At 36.6% G+C, this 24,084-nt stretch overlaps 2 protein-coding genes across 5 annotated transcripts; one reads left to right on the top strand and one right to left on the bottom strand.

Annotated features, from left to right (window-relative positions):
• Positions 1-2,518: 2,518 nt before the first annotated feature.
• On the top strand, positions 2,519-5,045 carry LOC113298808. Its single transcript, XM_026547644.1, has 3 exons — positions 2,519-3,548; positions 4,001-4,095; positions 4,464-5,045. Exons 1-3 carry the CDS (start codon positions 2,555-2,557, stop codon positions 4,725-4,727), a joined length of 1,353 nt encoding a protein of 450 aa, XP_026403429.1. The 5' UTR covers positions 2,519-2,554; the 3' UTR covers positions 4,728-5,045.
• A 677-nt stretch (positions 5,046-5,722) lies between these two features.
• Positions 5,723-12,983, bottom strand: LOC113298807. 4 transcript variants are annotated; one of them, XM_026547641.1, is made up of 10 exons: positions 12,836-12,983; positions 12,390-12,452; positions 12,176-12,262; positions 11,983-12,051; positions 11,033-11,119; positions 10,835-10,902; positions 10,489-10,707; positions 9,926-10,389; positions 8,870-9,450; positions 5,723-8,794 (listed from the first exon to the last, which is right to left on the bottom strand). In XM_026547641.1, the coding sequence occupies exons 1-7, from the start codon at positions 12,968-12,970 to the stop codon at positions 10,542-10,544; spliced, it is 675 nt and encodes a 224-aa protein (XP_026403426.1). In that variant the 5' UTR covers positions 12,971-12,983; the 3' UTR covers positions 5,723-8,794; positions 8,870-9,450; positions 9,926-10,389; positions 10,489-10,541. The 4 variants fall into 4 exon arrangements, with proteins under 4 accessions (XP_026403426.1, XP_026403427.1, XP_026403425.1 ...); XM_026547642.1 differs by having other exon boundaries at positions 9,237-9,450; XM_026547640.1 differs by having other exon boundaries at positions 5,723-9,450.
• Between the last annotated feature and the right edge of the window lie 11,101 nt (positions 12,984-24,084).

Raw genomic sequence — 24,084 nt, 5'->3', positions numbered from 1 at the left:
ATTCGATCCTAACTATCCCTATTCAGTTAGAAGAAGAAGATAAATTAGTGTGGCCTTTTACAACAACTGGTATTTTTACCACTTCTTCAACCTATAAAATGCTAACTGAAAACGATATGAGATCAGATACGTCTATGGGATTATCTCATAGTTTTTAGTTAACCTTCTAGAAGATAAAAATGCCATATAAGTATCAAATTTTTATGTGGAAAGTTATCCATGATCCTGTTCCTGTCAAAGCTAGGATTTTTAAACACATGAATGTTGATGATCAACACTGTGTGCTTTGCAATTTGAACCAAGTTGAAGACTTGAATCACATGTTGCTTCACTGTCCTTTCTCTCAAACAGTTTGGCAAATGTTTTTTCCTCATCAATTTTCTTCTATTATGCAGCATACTACAATCCCTTCTTGGATTCACAGCTGGCAAGATAAGGAGGATGATATATTTATTCACAGGACTCAAAATTCGATTCACTTAGCAGCCTGCATTATGCACCTTATCTGGAAACATAGATGTAGAACTATCTTTAGTAATATAACACCCAATCATAACTCTGTCATTTATCAAGTAAGATCTTATATTGCATATCATCATTTAGGTCATACATCTGATAATCATCATATCTCCCCTAAAAATGTTATCAACTTGAATCTTACTTGGAAACCACCTCCTTTATAATTTCTGAAAATTAACATTGATGCTTCGTTTAATCGTAATTTCTTATTAGCTGGTATTGGGATTATAACAAGAACTTCTGCAGGAGCATATATTATGGGAAGGGGGAAAGTAAGAAGAGCCATAAATGTCCAACAAGCTGAAGCTTGGGCAATGTTAGAGTCAATGCAAATGGCTGCAACAAATGGATGGACTCATGTTATCTTTGAAACAGATAACCTGAGTAACAGTTCTGTTCTACAACAACAATCTACTCTTTCTCATTGACAAAGTATGCCTCTTCTTAAGAAATATATATATATATATATATATATATATATATATATGTGACATTAATCCTCTTTGTCCTGTGTTTGTTCATAAAGTTTATAATAAAACTGACGATGCTCTTGCTAAAGCAGCTAGAAAACTTGACTTATGTAGGGGAACGGTGGTATCAACCAACTTGTTAATTCCCTTCGTAAAATATGATGTAACAAGTTTGCCAATGTAATATAAGTTTCTTCTTTGTTCAAAAAAAAAAAAAAAAAAAACAAACAAACAAGGCCTAGGCTTTTACTTTTTCCTCCTGCTTTCCAAATCTCCTCCTTGTTGCCTAAACTATGAATCTTTCCTTCTGTAATTCGATTCCGTGTTTCCTAACTTAATTTATTTTCCCAACCAGAATCGAACTTGAATTTCTAGGCTATATAAACTATTTTATGATCCCTAATCAATTTCAGTATTACAATCCTTTCACTCCTCCTCCTTTCAAGTTATTTTAAGTTATACCCGATCCACGACCTTTAATCTCCAATCCATTGTCCAAATTTTGTTTTAATCTCCAATCAATTGTTCAAAAAAAAAAGTTTGATTTAAGTTATGGTGGGCTTGAGAAAGAGGAAAAGTCCAGGCATCGATGGTGAACAACAAAACATCAGGGAAATAGTAATTGTGAAGAAAAGGAAACAACTTGATGAAGAAAAAAGAGCAATTGTGCAAAAAAACAAGGAAGTAAAGGAGAGCAAGGGGAATGAAAGAGCAATCGTCAAAAACGGAAATGCTATTGATGTTGAAGATATAGCAATTGTCAAAAACAGAAATGAAATCGATGAAGAAGATGTGCAGAATGGGAAGGAAAGAACAATTACGGAGAAAAGGAAACAACTTTATGAAGAAAGAGCAATTTTAAAAGACAGAAATGAAGTTGATGAAGAAGTTGTAGCAATTCTAAGTAAAAAAATTGATGAAAAAGAAGAGCAGAAAGGGAAAGAAAAAGCAACTGTAAAAAAAAGGAACCACCTTGATGAAGAAAGATCAATTGTGAAAAAAGAGCAGAACGGAATAGTTGGAGAAGAAATAATATGTAAAAGTCTTCCAGGGGAATTGTGGACTGAAAACATTTTGGCGAGATTACCAGCTGGGACTCTGGCCAGATGCAGTTCCGTGAGTAAGTTATGGTACAATTCAACTTATAAAGATACACGATTTGCTAAGATTCATAATGTTCAAAACAACATAAGGCAACTCTAGTCTTTAATCTCCTTAATGTATTTAGGGGTGGCATAGATAAGGCTTACTTTTTTAGTTTAGAAGAGAACAAGGATGATCGCCTTCATCCTAAATTCCTCTCTGATATAAGAACCGGGGAAATATGTGAACTTGTAGGTTATTGCAATGGTTTAGCATGTATTAAACAAGTGAGTATTCCTGGTGATGCTGTTGGTTCAATTGCTGTGGTTAACCCTATCAGATCGCAAACACTTACCCTCTCCTATGTAACTCCAACTGGGGGATACATTTACTTGTGTCATGGTTTTGGTTTTGATTCATTATCACAAGTATACAAGGCTGTAACTATTTATACTTCAAAAGACAACGACGAGTTTCTTTGCATGGTCATTACTCTTGGGACGTGTTCATGGAGAAACATAACTACTACAACGGCTGAAATCTCACCACCACCTGGTTCTTCACCTTTTCCTAGTCGAATGGTAACTAGAGTTTCAAGATCATTTTTCAGACCAGCCACCTTTTGCGGGGGTGATCTTCTTTGGAGAACGACTAGTGAAGTCGGTAATAATCATAAGATTGAAATGCTGCTCTCATTTGACCTCCATAACGAGAAGATTCAGTTCATTCGACTCCCGGCTGAATCTACTCCGACCACCACAATGAGTGAGCGTCACTATCTAGTAGTCGATCATCTTCTGGAGTTTAAGGGATATCCTTGCATTGCACGGTCCGAGAAGATAATGATAAGCAACAGTGATCACAGCGGTCATCGTTGTGACTATCAGAGTAATCTCAATTGTTGTTGTTGTTGCAAGGTTCATATGTATATATTGAAGGACAAGGTCAAGCAAGTATGGATCAGGGAGGAGACTTTCGATGTTCAGATTAAGGATCAGGAAGGTTTACTGCCAGCTCCTCTCTGTAGTTACTTCGACACTGGTGCTGTAACACCTCCTACACGCTTATTGACTCTCTCCGATCAGGTGTTATTGTACTGGTTTAATGGGGAATGTCTTATACTTTACAATTTGCTGGAGAAATATCTCAAGGTGGTAAAATGCTCCCATTCCTATCCCGAGGTTTTTCGAGCTCAGATGAATGAAACACTAGCCCGTTGTATTGGTGATGATAATAATATTTATTGCCCGTACACGGATTATCAGCTGCACGCTCAAGTGGAGAACCTAGTTTCTATGAAAACCTTCATTCCTAAAGGAGCTAAAACTAGTAAATATGATAGTTTTGAAGATTTTCAACATGCTATCAAGGGAAACCCACCGGCAGGATGCGTGGATATGGGAAGAGAATCATTGAATTGTTATGCTTTCCGCGAGGACAAAGAGGTTGATGATGAGGTCAGCGATAATGTTGAAGGTAACTGAACTGTCAATTGATAAATACCAAGTTCTGAGTTGAAGTTCTATTTGGTGTCTTGTTTTATTTTTATATATTCGAAATAATGCAAGTGATAACAGGCATCCACCATGACAATATGTTAAGAACACTACTTAAGTTAAATAGTTAGAAGAGTGAAGTGTTGGGACTATTTCAGTTAAATAGTGAGTAATCTTTTTGTTCCTAGCTGAACAAATTATAAACTCTATTACACATGTGTTTGTTGCCGCATTCCTCTCTCTCTTTTTTTTTAATAAACAGAAGATTTTATACTAAGAAAAGTCGCTGCATGCCTTTAGCTTCCTACTGTGTAGTTTTACTTGTCTTGACCATGTACCTCAAGTAATTGCAGAGAAATCTATTCTCATTCAGCGCTTCTTGTTTGCCTTTCCTAAGTGTTATCTTGATTTTAACTTGCTCCACATTCACAGGTCACCGCAGTGAAAGTTGTAGGTCAAAGCAGTGTAGAAGCAAGAAGATGAGTGGGAAGGCAAAGCGAACTCTTAATGCCAAGAAGAGCAAGAAGGTAAATTCTTTGCCGGTCTTGTGTCATATTGGATTTGGATAGTCATTATTGGGAGACATTAATTAGAAAAGTTTTGTGTTTGTTACATTGTCCCAGTTCTGCTTGTAGTTTTTCTTGGACCTCTTACTAGTGATAACACTTATATATTATGTATGCTTAACTTGGGGTACTTGTACCAATCATGACTTCTGCGCTAGTCAGCGTGAACGTTATGTTTGGATGATGACATTCCACTGTTTTATGCTAATTTTAGTGAGAATCTGCACATGACGTAATCCAGTTATTAGGCATGAAGGATTTTGAGGAAGGGATTACTATTGATACCTTTTATTTGGTCAGGTTAATTAATTCTAGTTTGGTGGTTTCAGGTACAGTCAACCGGTTCTGAATCTTCTGAGTTGATAAGTGCATGCCAATCTATGATTGATATTATTACAAGTAATTATGTCTCGGATCCTGTCCCAGTAGAAAAATGGATGGCAGTACTTAAAGAGGTGCCAGACTTGGACGTAGATTTGAAATTAGACGCTGTTGATTTTCTTGAAGGTGATCCAGTTGTTGCACAAACTTTTGTAGCCGTAAGTCCAGATTTACGGAAGAGATGGTTGACCAGGAAACTTAGAGGTAACTGATTGGGAAATAGGAATTTGTTCATGCAGTGTCAAACATGGCCAACATCAATTGTCTGAGCAAGACAGTTTCCAAGGGGAATACGATCAATAGCCTTGGCTGGGTAGGTAGACGTGTTACATAGTCATGTTGGTTCAAGGCCTGTTATGTGCTTCTATTGCTGTGGTATGTGATATGACTAGATCTCGTTTAATTTACTTCAATGTTGAAGAACTTGTTGTCGCAAGGATGCAAAATAATTCAAATGGATTTTGAACAAGTTTTGTTTCCATGTCAATTATATGTAAGATAAAAGGTTAAGCTACAATTCCTCTAACGGATATTAAGAGTCCATCGGGTTTTATCTAAACCAACCATTACAAGTGATAACCGCACTCATTGGTAGGCTAAGTACTACTAACTATATTAACTACTAAACAGTGACACTAACTAGGATCTGGGACACCCTCTTGACTAGGTCCTCAGGGATGGAAGTTAAATGAATCAGCTCGAGTGATAAGAGAGTTAACACTGACATCATCTTCAAAAGCAAAGCATGAGTAAACAGTAAGGATTGTGTTTCGCAGTCAAAAGGTCCCCTCCAACTTGTTGACAGCATAGTAGTTGTAGCTCCCTCTGACATACATGGATAATTGGATTTGGATACATAAATTGCGGCAATACAGTTGGATTTTTGTTAGAGGGAGAGCAAAAACAGATCAGAGGAGTGCAAAAATCAAAAAATCATACTTGACTCACTAACACGGACCGATTCATTAATATTGTACGAGTTGGACAAAGTTAACCTTGTCCCTTACAATCGTTGCTAATTCCATTAACGTGAACAAATGTTGTTCTTGGTACTGTGATCACATAAATACTTCTCAAGCTTTTGTTTCTTCATTTAAATCTGAAAATGATTGTAAAAACAGCAAGAACTATTTCATGATTTCGTAAACACAAAGAATTCAATTCAAAGAAGGGTAATAAGAATATCGGATATGGTGTGAAATTAAATCAAACGGGACAAAAACTATTTCTTGATTCATCGTTAGATTAAGAGATTTAAATCCATGAAATTGTACTGCTGATAGAGAAACTATTACAAAAGAAGAACAACTGACCAACAAACTGCCAAGGCACATGACTGCACCAGGGCGTACCTCCTGCGGTAAAATCAACCTGGGGAGCCGACATTCTGTTGCTCATGCCCTGAGGCCGAGAGTGTGCTATCTTCATCGCTTCCCTCCTGGTAGACACTCAAAGAAACACCTCTTGCATTCTCAGCCATAACCTTGTATATAGAGAGATGATGTAGCGTCTATGCTACTGGTCTAGCTTCTAAGAATTCACCAGGAGCAACACACTTGACTGTAACCCGTAATTTAACCTTTAATTGCTCAAGAACTTTGCTATAGATCCTTACTACACCTGTGATTACTGTGGGAAAAATGAAAGCAAAGAATTCAGTAAAAATTACCTTATTGTCTTGCCATCAAAGGTCCCAACCTGACCAGAATTACACACAAGCACTCCACTGAGCTGAGCATCACCATTTGTAGCACCTTTGCATTTCAGTGAGACCACCAATAGTAATGCAATTGGGAAATTGAGTTCAACAGTTTTGAGATGATTTGCTCCCATTCTTAAGAAAACTTTTGTCCCGTTATAAATCGTTATGCTTAAAACTCTAATTGCATAACCCAAGTGCCAACTTTCCTCTCTTAATAATACGAATATACATCTTACATCTCCTCTCATATGGTGGGAATACGAAATGTACAGATCTCCACCCTCAACCACCCTGAGACTGCCTGAATTGAGATCCCATAATGCCAATGAAATGATCTAGAAAAATCGATCCATGAAGAACTTTCAAACAAGAAGTATTTGCATCGAAGTAGAAGTCACTATCACCAGCAAGATAAGAAAACCCCTGAACACTATCTAATTTCTTGCCTCGATCGAATATCCTATGATCAGAGTGGATGACAATGGTAGAACAGTTGTCATGTAACAGTTTGTGAGTAGTGAGTAATATTACCTGTAAAGTAGTCTCAATCTCATCAATAATCCTGGTCTTCAGTTGCTTATAGTCTTCAGTTGTACAGTAGTTTCCTCCATCAAACAACTACCATCAACAACCATTTTCCATACTCCACAAACTTGTTGAGAACAAATTGCTCTCGAGTCTTAATAAAAGATGTTGCTGTTCCATTAGGAGCCTCAGCTTCACAGAACATATTGCCCCTATAATTCCCACTGAGATAAAAATGTTATCAACCCAGCGTAAAATTTTCACACTCCACAACCCAGGTGGAACCAATCTGAATTTCCACCTCAAGTATCCAACCAACAACCTTCCAGGTAGGATTTGAATTTCCCTGAGCACGAGCCGAGTTTCTGAAATATTCCAACCCACATTTTCAGCACTCCATATACCTGGAAAGTACAATTTGATTTCCATTTCATAAAGGCCACCCACATCAGTATATAGGTAACTTGAATCTGAAAATACCCAACACGACAAGACGTGTGTAGAGAACTCCAACTTGAATGCGCAACTGTCATTATAACTCCCTCTTGGATCACATACCACCAAAATACTTCAGAAGTAAGTAATGAAGAGTGATGAAATGTATTGATTCTTGAAAGATATAAACGAGTTCTAACAATTGCGTGAACTGGGAATTTTTGAAACTCTTGCAAAAGAATCTGGTGTACATGAGCTTTCCTGTCTATCGTCTAAAACCATGAGCAATGCCACCATTATACCTTTTGCAAATGGCAAGAATATATCTTCTTCCCCACCATTTAAACAACACCGTCAGAAACAACCGTACGGTTCATATTGAGGATAATGCAAGTAACAAAGACCACTCCAGACAGAAATCCGTAAAACCTGTACACTCTTTTCCAGAACCAGAAAACTACCACAGAACACATAAGTAGGCAAATGATGGTTCGATGAGAAACCCAACTATAACATTTTTGAACAACTTCTCGAAGATATGAGCATCATTAAGCAAGACAAATGACCCTTTGGTTTAAAGAGCACAGTCACCTTGGTGGAAAACTGATATTCTAACCAATTAGCTTCATTCATAAGATTCCATACAAGAAGCATGGAACAGCTGACATTTCTTTCAAGCATCTTATCAAATAACTTGCTATCCTCACAACTGTCTCCATTTGCTAGAAACAACAGCACATCTGACTGCTCAAGTGACGAACCTATAAGCGCACATACATATTTTCCATTGTATCCCTCCAATAAAATTGACTTAAGAAATATCAAACACGAAATAATTGTATCGAAGTAGCATTCATAATCACCGTCAAAGCAAGAACACCTTCCCATATGTTCAATACCTCTCCCACGATCAAATATGTTGCCAGTAAGGTTGATACCAATGCAAGAAGAGTGCTCACCAGCTATTTGGTGACTGATAACCCTTTGAAGCATTTTACCTAACGCCTGCCAAGCAATACTAGAAACACCTCCTTCAGATGACATACCAACAATTGATTCACTGAATAAACAATCTGATTGGTACCCATGTTGTTAACCATCTTAGAAGCAAATTTTTTATCGTAATCAACCATTATAAACAACCGAAAAAGAAGCAAGTAAATCAAAACAGAACTTACAAATGCTTCTAACACACTGCCAATAACTACAAACCCTTTACCACGGTGGAATAGTATGCTAGAATAATCAGAAAGAAGGGGTGAACAATCCTTAGTCATTAACTTGTTGTGATTAATTCTTTAGGTTGAAAACTCATCACATCAGATAAATCTTCCTCTCCATAGAAGAAAAACAAAGGGATAATCAATTCGAAACCGATACAATCATCATCTTCTTCTTCTGATGAACTGAAGATTTCTGAGTGAAATCACTTGCTGAATCTGAATCAACAGGAGTGGGTTCCAAGTGGTCAACGATGTATTTCTTCATAGTCTTCAATTGTTGAACCACTGATTGGAGTAACCCAAGGCTTTCAGCCGAATTCTCAGCATACAGCCTACGCTCCATCGCCAGGATATCCTTTACTTTTGTTGAGAAGAAGTTCATCCATGCAGTTACCTGCTTAGGAGGTCGAATAAAAATAAGGCTTACTATGCAGTTACCTGCTTAGGAGGTCGAATAAATAAGGCTTACTTTTTTAGTTTAGAAGAGAACGACTGAACGAGGATGATCGCCTTCATCCTAAATTCCTCTCTGATATAAGAGCCGGGAAAATATGTGAACTTGTAGGTTATTGCAGTGGTTTAGCATGTATTAAACAAGGGAGTATACCTGGTGATATTGTGGGTTCGATTGCTGTGGTTAACCTTATCAGACCTCAAACACTAACCCTCCTATGTAACTACAACCGGGGGTACATGTACATGGTTTTGGTTTTGATTCATTATCACAGGTATATACGAGGCTGTAATTATTTTTACTTCAAAAGACGACGATTTTCTTTGCATGTCATTACTCGGGACGTGTTCATGGATAACTACTGCAACGGCTGAAATCTCACCTGGTTGTTCACCTTTTCCTTGTCCTTGTCCAATGGGAACTTCCCATTTGACACTTGTTTAGGAGTGTGCTACACTTGTTTTAGTCTGGCGATTGTTAAATGTTTTAAAGTTGTTTAACAACAATGAGAGTTTTGTGCTTTCCCACAAAATGGTCAAGCTGACTGGCTCGCCTTCATTACCTTTGCCTGATAAGTCATGCACCTTTCACAATTCCTGTTTGGGGCAAGCAATATTGAATATCATAACTCTAGCAAATTTCATATATTGAATATCACAACTCTAGACATTTCATATACAAAGTTTTTTATATACTTCCACATTCAAGTTATTCTAAAGTCCTGCTGCTGTTGTTACTTCTATATACTTCCACATGGAATGTGGATCAAGGAAAACTGAGAAGGGACTGCAATGGAATGGGGTCGTAGTCAACAATAAAACTGGTGTCTGCTATTTGATAAATCAGTCAGAAGGGAGTGATACATCAACATAGTGAAACCGAGATTCAGTTAAGACAATGGATTTCTCTCTATTAGGTAAGCTAGGTTGTACAACAATGCATCACATCAAATGCAGAAAGACAACCCTAGTAAAGTAGTGATAATAAGGACTATACACTACAATGAAGACAGGAAAACAACGAGAACTGAACTTGTACTAGGCTGCAAAAGATTTAAGGTTGTTAACTAACCACATCTTGCGTAATCCGACATCTAAAGACATAAATGTACGGACGCTAGTTGGATTGCCTTCAAGAAAATTAATCGCTGCCACCTTAACATTAGCATCCAGTTCTGGCACGGTGTTGAGGACAGCCATCCATTTCTCAACGGGGACAGGAATAATGTTAATAAGCAAATCATTAACAACAGCAATTAAAGAGCGACAAGCTTGCACTACCTCGGACACTTCAGACCTCTTTGGTTCCTTCCTATTCATCACTGTAGTCGTAGAGTTTTTCTCTTTACCATTGCTGTTGGGCACTGTTTCTTTTTGCCTGCGGTACCTCAACATTTTTATATCGTACAGCTTTTTACCTGGAGCAGCCAACTGTACGTGTTGCTCCTTCTCTTCATCTGTGAGACTTCTCCATAACTTGCCTACCTCTTGTTTGACTTCTTTAGCAGACAAAGATGGAAAATTTTCCTTGATTATCTGAAAGTACAAACAGCAATTAAAACACAAACTACTACACTCCAACTGAAGAGAAATGCATAAAAACTGAAGAACAATTCTTAATTCTCATATACATACCTTTGTACCATCGGAGATAAACCAAGAATAAGCACACTTGTAGCGCTTTGGTTTCAAAACTCCCGTAGGAGTTTCAGTTCCACTGACAACTGGCGACTCTTGGGTATTTGTGTGAAAATCAAAAATAGTAGAGTTATCATTTGTATTGACAGCGTCATTCCTCCTCCCAACACTTCCCTGCAACAAACCACAGGCTTCTCCAGCATCAGCCACTTCATCCTGATTCACCATAAACATAAATCATTAAAAGAGAAAGATGAAGAAGTAAATCTAATCTCAAAGAAATGAAGATCAACTTTACATGAAGATTGATAACAACATCAAAGTATTTAACAACATATCTTACCACCGAAGTGTCCAAAGTATGGGCTTCTCCACCAGGTACTTACCCTGATTGATGAGTGAATCCAGTTCCTGCAATAAACATAAATCATTCAATTTAAAAAGATTTTAAAAGAGAAAGATGAAAAGGTAAAAGAAGAGATGAATCGATTTTACTATATCATTCAAAAAAACATCAAAAGAAGAGATGAATCAATTTTACATTATCATTTGTATTGACCTTGTCATTCCCCCTCCCAACACTTCCCTGCAACAAACCACAGGCTTCTCCAGCATCAGCCACTTCACCCTGATTCACCATAAACATAAATCATTAAAAGAGAAAGATGAAAAAGTAAATCTAATCTCAAAGAAGTAAATCTAATCTACATAGGATAGAGAGTAATTGCTGTAGTTGTCTACTTGTTTGCTGTATATATTGCTAGTTCTACTTATCATCATTGATTGCAGCATTTTTAGCTATTTGTGTATGTCAGTATCACTAATTTGCTGTGTACTACACTGTTCTTCCAACATCAAAATATTGTTTCTCTATGTTATTTTTAACAGCTTACAAGATGTTGTAAACCATTCACTGGTTGTTCAGTACTGCTAGAGTTCATCTAAATTCCCAAAATGCATCTCTTCTTTGTAAAGATAACATGTACAGTCTGTCACAGCTACCATTTTTGCTGCTACATTGTTTAATTTAAAGTTCAGAGTATAAAGTGCGGCTTGTATTTACGATAAGATAGTATCTGTTGATGGGACTATTTTTGTAACATTGATCTTCATAACTTGTTCACTGTGAAAACAGATAGCTGTTGGTGGATTATTTACTACTAATCTTTGTTGATGCGCACTGTGTTCTATGAAGATGTTCTCTAAATTAGCGAACGCTTTCTGTTCCTAGGGGCAAATGAACTCACGTGTCAAGTGGTCAAGTGAGGTCGTGCAAGAATCTGTAAGCGGATGGCACTACATGCTTTACTTTTATCTGTAATGAGGGAGTTGTAATGGCTGGTGATGGGTTGCAATTAACACGACTACCCACTAATGAGTACGTAGTTGCAAATGAAGCTGCTGTGAAAGTATTTCTTCTAGCAACGTAATGTTACAGCTAATTTTACATGATGATTGATAACAACATCAAAGTCTAACAACACATCTTACCACCGAAGTGTCCAAAGTATGGGCTTCTCCACCAGGTACTTCACCCTGATTGATGAGGGAATCCAGTTCCTGCAATAAACATAAATCATTCAACTTAAAAAGATATTAAAAGAGAAAGATGAAAAGGTAAAAGAAGAGATGAATTACTTTATCATTCAAAAAAGCATTAAAAGAAGAGATGAATCAATTATACATTATCATTTGTATTGGCCTTGTCATTCCCCCTCCCAACACTTCCCTGCAACAAACCACAGGCTTCTCCAGCATCAGCCACTTCACCCTGATTCACCATAAACATAAATCATTAAAAGAGAAAGATGGAGAAGTAAATCTAATCTCAAAGAAATAAAGATCAATTTTACATGATGATCGATAACAACATCAAAGTATGTAACAACATATCCTACCACTGAAGTGTTCAAAGTATGGGCTTCTCCATCAGGTGCTTCACCCTGATTGATAAGGGAATCCTGCCATAAACATAAATCATTAAATTTAAAAAGATTTTAAAAGAGAAAGATGAAAAGGTAAAAGAAGAGATGAATCAATTTTACATTATCATTCAAAAAAGCCTTGAGTGCTTCTTCACTGTTAGTATGATCGAAATAATTTCCCCTTCCTGCAGGTATATGGAAATTACAAAGAAAAACTGAAAACATATATTTCTTTCTCATTCTAAAGAAATTATTGAAAAGGCATCATCACAACTGCCTAAAACCCTAACTGAAATTAACAAGCAATACAAAATCAAAAAGTATAAAGAAATTATTGAAAAGGCATCATCACAACTGCCTAAAACCCTAACCCTAACTGAAATTAACAATCAAAACAAAATCAAAAATAAACAACTTACATTGAAATCGATGTGATCTCTGATAGAATAATCCAATAAACCATCATCACAATCATCACAATCATCAAAAGAGATAAGATCTTCGATTCGGACGCTGTTCAGCTCTTCAGGGGGAGATCTCAGACTCTCCGCCATAGTTTTAGTTTGTTGTTAATGTGTTGTTCTAGAGAATGAAGAGTATTTGTTTTATTTATAGGCTAAAGGTCCGATGTGGGACCTCTCATGTGAATATATTGCTACAAGGGAGGTAGCAAATACTACCCTGGATTGCCGTAATCCAGAACAATTTTACTACCCTTGTTAGGATGAGCATGAGCCGATTTTTACCTCCAATCCAATTAATTATGAATTTCAAATTTTTCGTCCTCATACAATTCATAATCCAACGGATTTGCATTTAATGGATGCACGGATGAACGGATTGGGTACGAACAATCCAATGGATTTGTTTAGTTAAAATTTATAATGAAAAAATAAAACTAACATAGACGACTTCTTATAAAACCTATGCACATTTTGTGTATATGTATATAACAGCGTGTTCGATTGGGAGAATTAGAATCCTAGGAATTCAATTATGGGATTCCAAGAAATTCCAATCCAAAAAATTTATGTTCGGTTGAGGTAATTCAATTACCTTTGTTTTTACTCCGGAATCCAATTTTATTGCATCACTGGACCAATGCAATGGAAATCTATCATTTTAGAGGGAATTGGATTCCTAAGAATTAAATTCCCAACTACATAGAGTTCATTTGCCCCGTTCGGTTCAAGGAACTGGACGCATTCCCTAGGAATTGGACTCCAAGGAACACAATTCCTTGAAACGAACGGGATGTAAATATAAAAGTGTCATGGACAACACTCCAAGCAAACACTTTAAGAATTCCTAAACTATCTATATATTTTCTAAAAACTATATAAATGCGGTTATGGACGTCCAAAGGATTTTTAAGGTTACATCCGGACCCAATCTATAATCCGTTGGATTCCAAAAATCCCATCTGCATCCAACTCACTAGCAAACGGTTTGCATATCCATCAGTAAAAGTACGGTTGGACCCAGTTAAATCCGCAGATTACGGTTTCAATACTCAACCCTAACCCTTGTAGCAGGAGACATGATGAAGATCTAAATGGAACCCTTTTATATTGTTGTAGTAGGGTAAAAACTGATTCTACTGAAAATCATAAATTGGGTGTGTCGATGAGAAACAAATCTAAACCCTAAACAAATGTACTGCACAAGAGTACTTTAGATTCGAGAGATCAATTTGTACAATTTTGGCCTAAATCAAGAAATGGTCGTTCCAGTCTTGCTTCGGTCACAAAATGAAGGAGAATGGTTGATCTTAGGGAGGGAAGCAGAGAAAGTGTTGAGATCATAATGATGAATTCTATAAGGTGTGGTTGTTTATGACTTGTATCAGAATGTAGAACTTGCTTGCAAAGTGTAAGTTGTAAGTTCTAATGGAAGAATTGGGCTTCACTCCAAGCCAAAATCTCATGGTAACTTGGATAAAGGGGAAGTGATAGTTTTGTAATATATTGATCTTATGGGTGTTTATTTATAAGAGGAGGAAGAAATATTATTATAAAAAGGAATAAAGGATATTTAGAAAAGGATTCTTAACTCATCTATTATCTCTCGGCTTGATGTGACTTGGACTAGATTCTCCTTTCCACTTTTACCCTATCAGCATTGATCACAATGGGAGAGGCTTAGTTTCTCGTCCAGCTAGACCCATCCGCCCTAATTCTCGCAACTTCACATTTCTCTTATCTCGCCTTTCCTTGCTTTCCGCGTCTCAACTCACCTTATCCCCTCAACAACCATTTTTTCTTTCTTTGACTTCTCTCCCGGACCACAACTGCTTCACTACGTCAACGCCGCTCAACCCCATGATCAGCGCCACTTCAACACACCTGCACAACCTAACTACATCAACGCTTATTTACACAACTTATATTCTAATCTTCCGAGTAGCTTTGTTATTTCCGCTCACCTACACCGAGTCACACTATCGGACGCTTCATCTTTCTCTGGTTACATCGAGCTACACTAACATCGCATCCTTCTTCATCGCTTGAAAACTACTGTATAGAAGAATCAAGCACCAAGCATATCCATATACGAAATTTCCTATCAGCGCTTCACCATACCAGCTCTGCTCCATCCTGATTCTCCGACCACCCTAGAAAGAAAGTAATCCAAAATAGAGATGAAGAAATGATCAAATATAACTGAAAAAGCGGGGGTCTAACAACACCACCCAATATTTCGCTTAGCAATCTGTATGGACTAACTCCGATATGCTTTATAGAGAATCAACTAGACAGTCAGACTCAATCTAGATAAAAGTATATCAAGGAGTTAATATCTCTTTTCTTGATTTGATATTTACTCAAGCTAATAACAATCAGCGAGTCTTTATCAAATACAAGGAATAACTTGGATGGTACCAAAAACCAATATCCAAGGATCAATCAATTTAAATCAACAATTAAAGGTCGTATATTCTAATTGATGATCTTCAATGCACAACCTGTATTATTTAAATTATAAATATAAACGATAAAATGTGGAAATTGAAATAACACAGACACCAGAAATTTTGATAACGAGGAAACCGCAAATGCAGAAAAACCCCGGGACCTAGTCCAGATTAAACACACTGTATTAAGCCGCTACAGACACTAGCCTACTACAAACTAACTTCGGTCTAGAATGTAGTTGAACCCTAATCAGTATCACACTGATCCAAGATACAATTGCTCTCTTTACGTCTATGATCCCAGCAGGATATTACATACTTGATTCCCTTAGCTGATCTCACCCACAACTAAGAGTTACTACGACCCAAAGTCGAAGACTTAAATAGACAAATATGTATCACACAAAATAAGTCTACTTGATAGATAAATCTGTCTCCCACAAATAAACCTAATAAAGTTTGTTCCGTCTTTTGATAAATCAAGGTGAAGAGGAACCAATTGATAATCCGGTCTTATATTCCCGAAGAACAGCCTAGAGTTATTAATCACCTCAAAACAATCTAAATCATATGGTAGCGAAACTATATGTTGCAGAATCACAAACGATGAGACGAAGATGTTTGTGATTTCTTTTTATCTTGCCCTATCAGAGATAAATCTCAATCCAATCTTACAATTGAACTCGTACGATAGAAAATGGCAAGATCAAATTGCAAACTACAAGATAAGTAGTATCGTCTGGCTTCACAATCCCAATGAAGTCTTTCAGTCGTTTAACCGACGAGGTCTCGAGAAGAAACCTACGGTTAAAGGAGAAACGACTCTAGCAAAACTAACTAGTAGCACACAGAAGGTGTGGGGATTAGTTTTGCACAGATGCTAGAGTCCTCCTTATATAGTTTTCAAATCAGGGTTTGCAATCTAAGTTAGCTTAGTAACAAAGCATTCAATATTCACTGTTAGATGATCAACCTGATTTTTCACAAGCTAATATCTTTCAACCGTTAGATCGAAACTTAGTTTATCACACACAAATGAAATGTATTTCATTTAGGTTTGAGTAACCGTACCTAAACGTGTACATTTGGTTGGTTCACAAATGGTTCTCCAATGGTTAGCCACATGAGTAACTCTCATATCAACCATATTCATCTTCTTCAATAACTAGTTCCAATGACTTCAAAAGAACTAGTTCAAGAGTTATTCAATTGCTTAGATCTTTATAATAGACCGAATTGAAACAAAATCGGTTTGATTCACTTGAATAAATCATGAAAAATATAGCCACGGTTTGTAAAGATTGCATTCCTTATTGATTTATTGTTTTTAGTTCATGAACTACCGATTTGAGATATAACCAGCTTGGGTACGCGTACGGGTATGTGTACTCTAGCTTTACCGGAATTGGGTTTGCAAAACCCGGCAGAAATTTTTGGTTCGAGAACTTCTGGGGGTACGTGTACGGGTACGCATACCTAAGGTGACGGTTTTCCAGTTTGCAAAGTTCACAAACCTCAGCAGAAATTTTGGGTTAGAAAACTTTCGCCAGTACGCGTACCCAACCTGTCTCCTTCACCAATACGTATGCACGAATGCACATACTTGGTTTCCGGTACATGGATTTATACACTAATGTGCAAACACACTATATATGCTTATATCCATAGTTGGTTACGTATTCTCAACTCTACATTTCAGTGATTGAAACATTCTTCTATAATGTTATAATAATCGTTATTCACGACTATCGTCTTTAAAGTTATTTTCAAGATCGAAACGTCTTCATGACTTGCGTCACGGGATAAAGATGAACAATGGATAAAGTGAAAGCTTTACCAACACGTATTTCGAGATAAAAGATAGATGGGTAAACTCGGATCGAAATATCAAATGTGTATGTATGAAAACTATCATACTTATACGACTTTGTCTCAAGAGTAAGAGATAGAGTAGACATTTGAGTGATAGATAAGTTCAAGTCTTACATACCTTTTTGGTCGGATGAAGTTCCACTGGTTCCTTGAGTAGTTCTTCGTCTTCGCAAGATAATCGCCATGGAGTCTGGAGCTCAACTACACTAACCTGTCCTAACCGAGACTTAGCTATAAGTAGTCTAGAAATCAAGACATATAGTTTTGACAACTAAACTTGACAAACATGCTTGAGATAGCAACGCATGAGAGTTAGACCGAGCAATGCTCTAACAATCTCCCCCTTTGTTAATTTTAGTGGCAAAACTATCAATACATATGGATTACAAAATAAATAAACTTTGTAGCTTCTCATCCACATGCTTGATCCTCTTTGTCCTTCAACATTACTCGAAAACTTCGTCTTTTCCAAGTACTCCCATGATTCCATAGATGTTCAGTTCCACATCATAATTGTTGAAGTTCTGTAGCCATAACAATGAGAAAACAAAAGCTCTCGATCATTGTTATACAGTGTCATAGTATTATTATGCAATACCAAAGTTCTTAAATCACAACTTTGACAACAATACTATGGTGATACGTATCACTCCCCCTTAGTCAATACTTTCATCTCAACATGAAAACCACTCCCCTTTACATAATGGCCCGTAAAACACGTAAACCATATATATTTGTAGTGTGAATTACATATTAATTCTCCCCCTTTTTGTCAATAAAATTAGCAAATATACGAAAACGGGATCCTAATGAAATTTCCACGGAGATTCTTCAATACCAAAGAAAAGTACATACCAACTAATTTAGATGCAATCATATAGCCGAAGCTAAATGCTTTCATCAAGGAGTTTATGAAGATACAAGATAACCCCTAAAAATTCCACAGCCGCACTCCCTACAAGATATGAAATTAAGCACAAGTTCAAATGAACTCTCCCCCATTTGATGTCATTCTCGAAATAATAACAAGAGCGACCTTACTATTTTTTTAAAAGAAAGGATTTTATTGGACACCAAAAACCATACATAAATGATTTTTTATATCCAAAGTTCTCAATCAAACTAATCACAAGTAACCCCATGACTAATTTAATTGGAATACACAATCAAATTAAACACAAAAGTGATCAATTTAATTGATCATGCTCGACATAAGACATCTTACGGAGCTACGACTAAGTTAACCATAAATGAATGATCAACTCAATCGTTCATATGCTCAACACAAGGAAACTTTATGGAGTATCGCAGTATACACATAAAATATGGATCAAGAAAAGATCAATACTGCGGAAAATACAAAGATTCATTCTATCTTTTATTACTATTTGCATAATGATTTTTAACAGACATAATCTTTGTAAACAAAAGATTTTAACCTATCTTCCATCAATAACTGACAATATAGGCTTAACTTTTGTTATTGTCAAGAGTTCATCGATCTTGTATCAATATTTGCATATCGACATGTGAAAGAGTTAACTTTGACAATATATGGGATAATAACAGTTCACGGACTTAAGCACACATATCCCATAAAAAATATTGCAATATATAAAACCATAAAGAATAATACTACAACCATCATCTTCCAAATAACTTTTAGAATTTAAACAAATAAATCCAAAAACATTGCAAGATGAAATTTTTGGACATAGCTATGTGTAATCACAACAATGGATATTCTAAAATCTTGTAAACATTCTTAAAAACAATGAAAATAAGAAGTTTTCTGGGCAACAATATCTTTGAGAAATTCTGCATCGTTCTCGAACTCCTTGTCGTCAACAGCCATTGGAACATAGGGTTCGTGGAGCAAGGAGTCAATACCAACAAACCGTCTTGGTTGATGATGTCGAACCAGGGCCTTCTGAATTTTCAAAGATCTTAACACGCAAGACTTTATTTGACGGATATCTTTTCTTGCCTCCTTCAACTCATCAAGAACATTAGAAAACTTCTAAGAGTTGGAAGGAACAGCCCTTGGGTTCCTTGTATTCCTTCTTTTTCTTTTTCAAGGATGGAGACACTGGAGATTTCTCTTTTTACTTGATTGAGAGATTAACAATCATGTTGATATCTTTTCCATCAGAAGACATGATGCTTGGAGAAAACCTTATGCAAACGGTTTTGTGAGAGGAATCACAGTCTCAACAAGCAGTCTTACGATATAAATAATATCAAAGAAGGAAAAAGGAATGTAGGGTTGAAATCTTTTAATAGGTTCGTACACGCCCAACTCAAAACCCTATAAAGAGTGGAATTGTCGATAATAATCCTATCAACAATGATATAGAAGAATTCCACAGAAAAAATCAACACAAAGCTAAAAAATAAATCAAAATGAATATTTTTATTTTATAGCCTGAGATGTGCAGAATCTTGTCTCTTTAAACAGGCACACGAGACAAGATGCACATAACAACACAATTAAGTTGTGTTGTGGTGAACAACAATCTGTCCACCATGACCCTTTTGAATGGAATTCATGGAACCTTGCCTTTTCTTGTCTTTAGACCAAGTTTTCTTCTCCATTAGCCTAAATATTTCTTTGGAAAATACTTTCTTTGAAGAAGATAGGATCTTACATACCTTAGTTGTTTTCTTTGCCAGTTTAAGCTTGGTAGCCAGACGATCTACTCTTCTTTGAAGCTTGTTGACATATATAATCTTTTGTTTGTACTTGAAACACTTTGATAGTTCATGACCCTTGAGAGAATAATAGGAGCATGTCAACGCGTAGTATGGATCAGGCGTTCGTGAAGTGCAAGCTGTTAGGCACAGAGTAGATCCTGAAACATTTAACATAGATCTTCCAAAAGAATGGTTAATTGATTCTTCCATCTTGATTGGGTTCTCTTCTACAAAGCCATCAAGATTGATATGTGTATTGCTACAATTATCAAAATCAATGTTTTCACACAGAAGAACAACACTTGATTTCTTGTCTTCATCGGGATCATAACAATCAGACATCTCATCAAGTGTCACAACAAGACCTTTGCTCCCAGTGTAGTTTCTACGGTTTGGGCACTCGTTTGAAAAATGACCAAAACCTTTACACTTAAAGCACTGAGGCATATCCTCGTCATCAGTTTCATCTGCGTCCCTATTTTTAGGAGGAATGCGATTATGTGGTTTGACTGATGCTTTAGGCTTATCTCTGGAGAACCGTTTACTTCTCTTCAACGGAAGATCTCTAAATTGTATGATCATCGAGACTGACTTATCAAGATCCTCATCTGATGAATCTATCTCAGAGTGATCATCTCCAGAGATATACACATTTTTACTTTTATCAAGTAATTTTGTGTCTTTTTGTGCTTTGAAGGAAACATCCTTAGATTTAGATCCGTGTTCGTGATCAAAGATCTTAAGCTTCCCAACCAGTGTATTTCTGGAGAGATTATCAAGGTTATTTCCCTCAACGATGGCATGCTTCTTAGAGTCGTATCTAGATGGCAGCGATCTGAGAATTTTCATCACAATGTCCTTTTCAGGAATAGTCTTACCCAATGCAAAAGATGCATTAACAATTTCAGACACTTTGTGATTAAACTCATCAAATGAATCTTCATCTGCCATACGAAGGTTTTCCCAGTCGGAACTAAGGTTTTGAAGCCTCGCTTCCTTTTCACTGGTATTTCCTTCAAATACGTTTTCTAAGATATCCCACGCATCTTTAGACCTAGTGCAATTAGACACATGGTGTTGAAGATTTGGGGTAATGGCATGTATGACGGCATTCAAACCGTCGGAATTTTGCTTTGCAGCAAGTATCTCAGTAGCATCGTATTCGCCAATATTTTTAGCGTTACCTACTGCAACAACGAGAGCATCATAGCCATTAACAACATATACCCATGATTGAAAATCACGCGATTGAAGAAAAGCTCGTATATCAATTTTTTACCATAAGTAATTGGAGCCATCGAAGACTGGGGGTAAGTTAATAGAGATATCACCTTTGTCCATAGAGTCAGATCGCTACAAACACATACTTTTGAGGTCTTAAACGTGTTTGCCTGCTCTGATACCAATTGAAAAAGCGGGGGTCTAACAATACCATCCAATATTTCGCTTATCAATCTGTATGGACTAACTCCGATATGCTTTCTAGAGAATCAACTAGACAGTCAGACTCAATCTAGATAAAAGTATATCAAGGAGTTAATATCTTTTCTCTTGATTTGATCTTTACTCAAGCTAATAACAATCAGCGAGTCTTTATGAAATACAAGGAATAACTTGGATGGTACCAAAGACCAATATCCAAGGATCAATCAATTTAAATCAACAACCAAAGGTCAGATATTCTAATTGATGATCTTCAACGCACAACCTGTATTATTTCAATTATAAAGATAAACGATATAATGCGTAAATTGAAATAACACGGATACCAGAAAATTTGTTAACGAGGAAACCGCAAATGCAGAAAACCCCCGGGACCTAGTCTAGATTGAACACACATTGTATTAAGCCACTACAAACACTAGCATACTACAACCTAACTTCGGTCTGGACTGTAGTTGAACCGTAATCAATATCACACTGATCCAAGGTACATTTGCGCTCCTTACGTCTCTGATCCCAGCAGGGTACTACGTACTTGATTCCTTTATCTGATCTCACCCACAACTAAAAGTTGCTACGACCCAAAGTCGAAGACTTTAATAGACAAATCTGTATCACACAAAATAAGTCTACCTGATAGATAAATCTGTCTCCCACAGATAAACCTAATAACGTTTGTTCCGTATTTTGATAAATCAAGGTGAACATGAACCAATTGATAATCCGGTATTATACTCCCAAAGAACAGCCTAGAGTTATCAATCACCTCACAACAATCTAAATCGTATGGTAGCGAAACTAGATGTTGCGGAATCAAAAACGATGAGACGAAGATGTTTGTGATTTCTTTTTATCTTGCCCTGTCGGATATAAATCCTAAGCCAATCTTACAATTGAAATCGTACGATAAAAAATGGCAAGATCAGATCACAAACTACAAGATAAGTAGTATAGTTTGGATTCACAATCCCAATGAAGTCTTTTAGTCGTTTAACCGATAGGGTCTCGAGAAGAAACCTACGGTTAAAGGAGAAACGACTCTAGCAAAACTAACTAGTAGCACACAGAAGGTGTGGGGATTAGTTTTGCACAGATTCTAGATTCCTCCTTATATAGTTTTCAAATCACGGTTTGCAATCTAAGTTAGCTTAGTAACAAAGCATTCAATATTCACCGTTAGATGATCAACCTGATTTTTCCCAAGCTAATATCTTTCAACCGTTAGATCGAAACTTAGCTTATCACATACAAATAAAATGTATTTCATTTAGGTTTGAGTAACCGTACCTAAACGTGTACATTTGGTTGGTTCACAAATGGTTCACCAATGGTTAGCCACATGACTAACTCTCATATCAATCATATTCATCTTCTTCAATAACTAGTTCCAATGACTTCAAAAGAACTAGTTCAAGAGTTTTTCAATTGCTTAGATCTTTATAATAGACACAATTGAAACAAAATCAGTTTGATTTACTTGAATCAATCATGAACAATATAGCCACGGTTTGCAAAGATTGCATTCCTACCGATTTGAGATATAACCATCTTGGGTACGCGTGCGGGTACGTGTACTCTAGCTTTACCGGAATTGGGTTTGTAAACCCAGTAGAAATTTTCGTATCTAAAACTTCTACGGTTTTCCAGTTTGCAAAGTTCACAAACCTCATTAGAAATTTTCAGTTAGAAAACTTCCGCCAGTACGCGTACGGGTATGCGTACCCAACCCGTCTCCCTCGCCAATACGTATGCACGAATGCACAAAATTGGTTTCCGGTACATGGATTTGTACACTAATGTGCGAACACACTATATATGCTTATATCCATAATTGGTTACGTATTCTCAACTCTACATTTCAATCATTGAAACATTCTTCTATAATGTTATTATAATCGTTATTCACGACTATCGTCATGAGAGCTATTTTCAAGATCGAAACATCTTCATGACTTGCGTCACGGGATAAAGATGAACAATGGATAAAGCGAAAGCTTTACCAACACCTATTTCGAGATAAAAGATAGACGAGTAACTTGGCTCGAAATATCAAATGTGTATGTATGAAAACTATCATACTTATACGACTTTGTCTCTAAGAGTTGGAGATAGAGTAGACATTTGAGTGATAGATAAGTTCAAGTCTTAGATACCTTTTTGGTCGGATGAAGTTCCACTGGTTCCTTGAGTAGTTCTTCGTCTTCGCAAGATAATCGCCATGGAGTCTGGAGCTCAACTACACTAACCTGTCCTAACCGAGACTTAGCTATAAGTAGTCTAGAAATCAAGACATATAGTTTTGACAACTAAACTTGACAAACATGCTTGAGATAACAACGCATGCGAGTTCGACCGAGCAATGCTCTAACAATAACTACCAGCCGCATCAGAAGATTCAACTGTCAAAACAAATGAAAAAGATAAGTCATATTCCATCTTTTCATTGAAATTTTTATGTAATTGTTATTTCATCTGCTTTATAACCGATTTCAGAGAAATCTTTTATTGTACTTAAGAACCTAATTTCATGGATTGCATCTTGAAAACCTTTATTCAAAGCTAGACGCGATTACAGATCCATAATCCCTTCATCTTGATTTATCTTTTGAGAGAAAAATCTCACAAAAATTTCAGAAAATTTTCATGATTTCTTGATGAATCAAACTTTTGATCTTTTAGCTTGATTCAAAATCGGTCTCTAGATCCGCATTCAACATCTTTGGGTCTATGTTACCCATATAATCG

Source organism: Papaver somniferum, chromosome 7 (assembly GCF_003573695.1).
Source record: "Papaver somniferum cultivar HN1 chromosome 7, ASM357369v1, whole genome shotgun sequence".
NCBI classification, from domain to species: domain Eukaryota; kingdom Viridiplantae; phylum Streptophyta; class Magnoliopsida; order Ranunculales; family Papaveraceae; genus Papaver; species Papaver somniferum.
This window is presented reverse-complemented; position numbering and strand designations above follow the sequence as displayed.

Coding starts and splice junctions, on each gene's coding strand:
- LOC113298807 (XM_026547640.1), bottom strand. CDS start 12,970: ATGGCGGAGAGTCTGAGATCTCCCCCTGAAGAGCTGAACAGCGTCCGA. Junction 10,903..11,032: donor AGGTCAATACAAATGATAAT/GTAAAATTGATT, acceptor TGTTTATTGCAG/GAACTGGATTCACTCATCAA. Junction 10,708..10,834: donor ATACTTTGGACACTTCGGTG/GTAAGATATGTT, acceptor ATGGTGAATCAG/GATGAAGTGGCTGATGCTGG.
- LOC113298808 (XM_026547644.1), top strand. CDS start 2,555: ATGGTCATTACTCTTGGGACGTGTTCATGGAGAAACATAACTACTACA. Junction 3,549..4,000: donor GGTCAGCGATAATGTTGAAG/GTAACTGAACTG, acceptor CCACATTCACAG/GTCACCGCAGTGAAAGTTGT. Junction 4,096..4,463: donor ATGCCAAGAAGAGCAAGAAG/GTAAATTCTTTG, acceptor TGGTGGTTTCAG/GTACAGTCAACCGGTTCTGA.